The 5,788-nt window shown below is 42.0% G+C and overlaps 1 protein-coding gene across 1 annotated transcript; it reads left to right on the forward strand.

Annotated features, from left to right (window-relative positions):
• Positions 1–255: 255 nt before the first annotated feature.
• Positions 256–3,702, forward strand: LOC104544209 (snRNA-activating protein complex subunit 3-like; the record flags this gene model as incomplete). Its single annotated transcript, XM_010189015.1, has 3 exons — positions 256–338; positions 2,403–2,567; positions 3,595–3,702. Coding segments are annotated over 3 exons (356 nt in total), but the record flags the coding sequence as incomplete, so codon positions are not given.
• Positions 3,703–5,788: the final 2,086 nt, after the last annotated feature.

Consider the following 5,788-nt stretch of genomic DNA (forward strand, 5'->3'; position numbering starts at 1 on the left):
AACTTCATAGCCAGCAATAATATAAACCTTGTTGTCACATCAGCCTGTAAAACTTGTGCAAAGCTTTTCTTAGAAACCTGTAGAATGAGGTCTCTTAATATAATTTAGATACCTAAAGTGCTTGGTTTTTTACATATCCTTATTTAAGGTGTTTAATCTCTTGTAACACTAGGGCAGACTTAATATCCTTCTCTCTCTCTCTCTCTCTCTCTCTCTCTCTCTCTCTCTCTCTCACACACACACACACACACACAGGATCTCTACAAATCTGCTTTCTTTTACTTTGAAGGCATCTTTTATAATGATAGAAGACATCCAGAGTGCAGAGATCTGAGCAGGTACAGTATCTTTAAACATTGACTAAGGAAAACCTTAAGGGGCAGGAAATTTGTTTCATTTTGTTTATAATTTCTGATGTTTCTAAGACTGAATGTTGAGTGTATGAAGGTAGAATGGACTTTTCTTACTAACTTTTCATGATGAATTATTTTTACATAGACGTTTAACTTTACTTGCTCTACTTATTCCTTCCACTCACATCTCTTCTGGAAAGGGGATGTATGCACTGTTTTCCCTGCAAAGCCTGTTTTGCGCTGTTGGAATGGGATTGCTGTGGAAAGTACCAGGTGCCAGTCTGTACTGGCTTTTCAAGTGCCCTCACTAGTTGTGATGACCAGCAAAAGACTTACCTGTGAAGTAAAAGATGGGTCAGAATGACAAGCAGCTCCGTTGTGTGGAAGTTGGTTGTTCTGCTCAGTCTTGAAAATATGCCAAATGCCTTCATGATAGAGTCAACAAGGGGATTGTATGACTGTTGGGAAGAGATGCCTGAGATGACACTGGCAAGAGTCTCAGGTATCTCTTGTTTGAAACTATAGCTCATATTAGTTGAGCACAAGTCATATGCATTTAAACTGTACATAGTAGTTTATTTTAAAGAAATATGGGCTTGCTGACACACTGAGATCAGGATGTTAAAGTGGATGGTATGGAAGAGCTGTGGGTTTGAACTCTGTTCTTGTTATGCCAGACTCTGTGTGTGACTTCAGAGAAATTCTTTTGCTCCTTACCTTTTTGTCCGTGAGCAACTGTCATGGTTTAGGGCTGGGCTGTCCACTAAATCCTGGACAGATGCTTGCTATTAACCCCTCTCCCCTTCCCAGAAGGGAAGAGAAAAGAGAATAACAGAGAGAGACTTTATGGGTTGGGAAATAAAACTAACATATTTAATAAAACAATAATACTAATACTACAGGATAATAATGTAAACAGGAAAATAATGAAATATATACAAATATGTACATATGTGTATATATACATATACACAAAACCAATATAAAATCCTCCCCCAATGACGAATACATCACCAGAGGCTCTGCAGAGCAGGGTGCTGGAAAAGTCCCAGACCAAACTCAGCAGCAGGTGGGAGCAGGATGCAGGACACTCAAATCGGGATCAGAGGCAGATGAACCAGCAGGGTTCTGCTCAGGCCTCAGCCGTTGCAGGATCGAGATGGACGGAAGGGTCCGAGATGGAAGGGTCAAGACCCTCGTGATCCCTCAGTTTTATACCTGGTATGATGTATATGGGGTAGAATATCTTGTTGGTCAGTTTTGGGTCCACTTCCTCCCTGTAGGCGCAGACACGGCACCCACAGTGAGACAACTGACCTTGAGCATATCTTCTAGCAGCACTGTCTGGGAAAAACATGCTGCCAGTTTTAGCAGGTTCAGCCACTTAAGATCTTGACTGAGCTGAAAAGTAATATCACTAAATAGAAAATTAGTTCTATTTAGCTCAAACCAGGACAGCAACAATGATCTTGGTGGAAAGGCTTGTAATAACATATGCAGATTGTAGAAGTGAAATGCCTTGTATGTAGGAGTGTGCTGAGAAGCTACGCACAATAATTGGAACAGTGGCCAGTGCCCTTCCGGCACTAAATTTTGGAAAAGTAACTGTGCAGTTGTCAGCTTTGTGTTTTATCTTTATCAAAACCAAATAAAGCTTTTCAGTACTTTAGGTTATTGACCAAAGGAGCAAAAATTACTTGCTGGTAACTTGAATTGTTGGAATGCTTGGGAGGTGCTGTGCTGCAGACAGCCCAACCTGAATGGGTGCCATGAGGAGCATACACTCTGACTAGAACTCTAGTTCTAATGAACAGGAAACTGCCTGCTGGGGATTTAAACGCAGGTATTCTGCAAGAACAGTGCACAGCACTTGAGGTTGTGGTATTGCTGTGAAATTATTTGAGTTTATTACAAGAAGTTGTGAGCTGTTTTGATTTCCATATTTTTAACTGTGTCCCAGTGAAGAGTTTTGCATCTCCCCAGAGGCCTTCATTTTCTGTGCATTCGCAGTTTATAGCATTGCTATACTGACGACCTTTCTGTTTTCAGAACGATTATTGAGTGGTCAGAATCACATGACAGAGGCTATGGAAATTTCCAGTCTGTTAAAATGGAGGACTACACATTTAATGATTTGTCCCTCAAAATTGGCTTTCCATACCTCTTCTGCCACCAAGGGAACTGTGAGCACATAATTATCTTCACAGATATAAGGTAAGTTACTGGTCTGTGGGAGTCCTTAGGCAGTTGAAAGCAAGCCTTCTGTGGACAAACTTCAGACATTAAGTGCTGAATATTTGTTAGACTAACTTTAAGATTATTCTGCTACTTTCTGCTGTGCTTATTTAAGATTTTATTCCCATATACGTGTGACTACCTCAGCAAGGAAGAAAGTAAGAGTAATCTCCCTAGCTTTTTTTTTTAATATTTTTGTCTACATAAAAAAGCTGCTTTCTAACTAGCATGGCATGACTGTGGTATGGGAGGAATAGCACCCACAGTGAAAAGCTCTTTATATGCAGGGCCAGTGTGTGTCATATTTACATACTTACTCTGGAACAGAATGCTGTTAATGGCTCTGGCTGAAGTCAGCTGGACTTGTTAGTTTCAACTTGGTGCCAAGGGACAGGAGCTGAAAAGAGAACAGAGGAGTGGAATTAAGGGAGAGAAGGAAGTAAAGGTGATAGTGGCTGTGAGTTGGCAACCACTTAACAGTGGAGCTATTGTGTATGCTCTGCTTAGTGAGGTTAGGTTGAGAGCACACTTCTCTGATTGCCTGTAGTGGGTGACAGATCATTGTCCATTCACAGAAGCCTGATACAGCTAAGCATTGTTAATAAATGATGTCTGACAACAGGAGTACAACCCAGAGAACTGCATAGATGATGCCCTTCAAGTAGACAATCTCAGGATTATGTGCCTCTAGACTCACCTGGTAATGTTTTTGCTTGTTAGTCTATGTAGGAGATAAAAGCTTTGAGAAGACCATCTAAAGAGTAGTTCCGAAGTCTTTTGAGTTACTAGACAAACTGAGTTTACTCCTGACCGCAAAATCCACAGTGCAACTAGCAGTCTACCTCCAGGTCTTCATCTCTGTCAAGAAATGCTAAGCAGAAGTCTAGTCATAGTTTACACAGGAATTTAAATCATGCCTTATCTTCAGTGTCCATGCTTATGGTCAGATAAGTTCCAATGTGGCTGAGTCTTTATTGTATTTTATGTATTACTTATTTCCCTCAAGGCTCATTCATCATGATGACTGTCTGGACAGGAACCTGTATCCCTTGTTAATAAAGAAACACTGGTTATGTACCAGAAAATGCTTTGTGTGCAAAATGTACACAGCCAGGTATGCTACGTTCTCAATCCTTTTAAGTTGTCTTCTTAAGTTTTTCTAGATGCTGCTACTAACTTAAAACAAACATACAAACAAACAAAACAAAGCCCTGTATGTATTTGATAAGGTGTGTGAATAATCTTCATGCAACTATTCTGAGAGCTTACTCTTCAGGCAGTTGTCTTCTCCCTGCCCAGCAAAAGGCCTCCTGTAGATAGTGCTCATTTGGAGGTGATGATTCAGGATGATCAAAAGAACTGAAACGATGAAGAGATTAATTGTTTGGCTAAGGTTCTTTTGCATGTAAAGCTCAGCTTTCAATCACTTACTTCTGAAAATGGTGCTTTTGGGGGAAAAATGCTGCATTTTTTCCCTGTGACAAGACACGTGTTTCGAATTAATTTGCCAGAAGTTGTACAGAGTTTTCATTAAATCTGACATCTAAGCAGAGGGAACTATGGATCAGTCCAACTTTAATATAGTAAAATCTGGATTTTAAAAAGCATATAGCTTTTCTCATAGGTAAACTCCTAATCTTTACCTGGAAACTGTGCTGTGCAGCTGTACTTATAGAAACCTTTTGTGATACACAGATTTTCTGCGGTAAAGAGAGGAGAATGTGAACTTGGTGCTCTTTATACTCTTTAGTGCTCTTTACTTAGACATGAGAAAGCCTTTCAATAGACACAGTAGAAATTTCTCTAAAGGAGTTCTACAGACTAGGCTAGGCTCCCCGATTTCATAGGTCTGAACGATTTATCTGCAAAAAACACCTACTGCCCTTTTTTCAATCCTAGGGCAGCTTATACTCAGCCTCAGTTTGACACAGCAGCTGTGTCCTCGTTATCTTGCTTGTTTGGCCTTAGACTTCCCTGGAATCAGGCAAAGGGCCAATTCCTCTCATGATGGAAGCCCATCCTAGTGTTCCTAGCAGAGCCCCTAACATGCCTTCACTAGTGGCTATAATCCTTGAGGCATTTAGCCATAAGGGGAGGTGGAGCCAAAGGGTCAGTATGGGGGAAAGATGGGATAGGGAAGACATTACCAGAGGTGATGTAAATGCATTAAATTAAAACCAGGATTAAGCACTAAGCTTAAGTGGAGAGATGCTAAACCATGGATAGCAGAGCTGCTTTGACTGGCCGTCCTGTGTGTTCTAATCTGTGCAGATAGCATCTTTAATCACTAGAGGCCTTGAGCTGCTGTGGCCTCTGAGTGCTACCGTAAATTGCTCGGTGACACTGCGGGCCCTCCTTGCGCTGGCAGCTGTGTTCATGTTAGCTTTAGTGCTGGCTGGAATGTGCAGCGTTCCTTTCCTTGTCTTGTCTGCATCATCCAGGCCCTCTTTTAGACCTGTAAATGGATTTGGTTATTGCTCAGACTAGTCTGGGTCAGTCACATGTCTACTCTGTATAACAGTTTCTTACCTTAAGGGAAAACAGATTTCTTTCTTGTGACTCTTATGTGCAGGGAGAAAATTAGAAGGGCCAAAGCATAGCTGGAACTTAATCTAGCTAGTGCTGTTAAAGACAATAAAAAGGGTTTCTATAAATACATTGGCAACAAAAGGAGGAATAAGGAGAGTCTCTACACTTTAGTAGATGTGGGGGGGACAGGACATAGGGACCAGGGATGAGGTACTTAATGCCTTCTTTGCCTCAGTCTTTAGTAGGAAAACCAGCAGTACTCTGGATACCCAAACCCTGACCAGGAAGACAGGGATGGTAAGCACAGTGAAGCCCCCATAATCCATGAAGAGGTGGTTAGCAACCTGCTACACCACTTAGACATACACAAGTCTATGGGGCCAGATGGGATCCACCCCAGGGTCCTGAGGGAGCTGGCAGAAGTGATCGCCAAGCCACTTTCCATCATTTATCAACAGTCCTGGCTGACTGGGGAGGTCCCAGTCGACTGAAGGCTTGCAAACGTGACGCCCATCTACAAGAAGGGCCGGAAGGAAGACCTGGGCAACTACAGACCTGTCAGTCTGACCTCTGTGCCAGGGAAGGTGATGAAGCAAATCATCCTGAGTGCCATCACACGGTACATGCAGGGCAACCAAGTGATCTGGCCCAGTCAGCATGGGTTCAGGAAG

The sequence above is a fragment of the Mesitornis unicolor genome, unplaced genomic scaffold (genome assembly GCF_000695765.1).
Source record: "Mesitornis unicolor isolate BGI_N332 unplaced genomic scaffold, ASM69576v1 scaffold51237, whole genome shotgun sequence".
NCBI lineage: Eukaryota > Metazoa > Chordata > Aves > Mesitornithiformes > Mesitornithidae > Mesitornis > Mesitornis unicolor.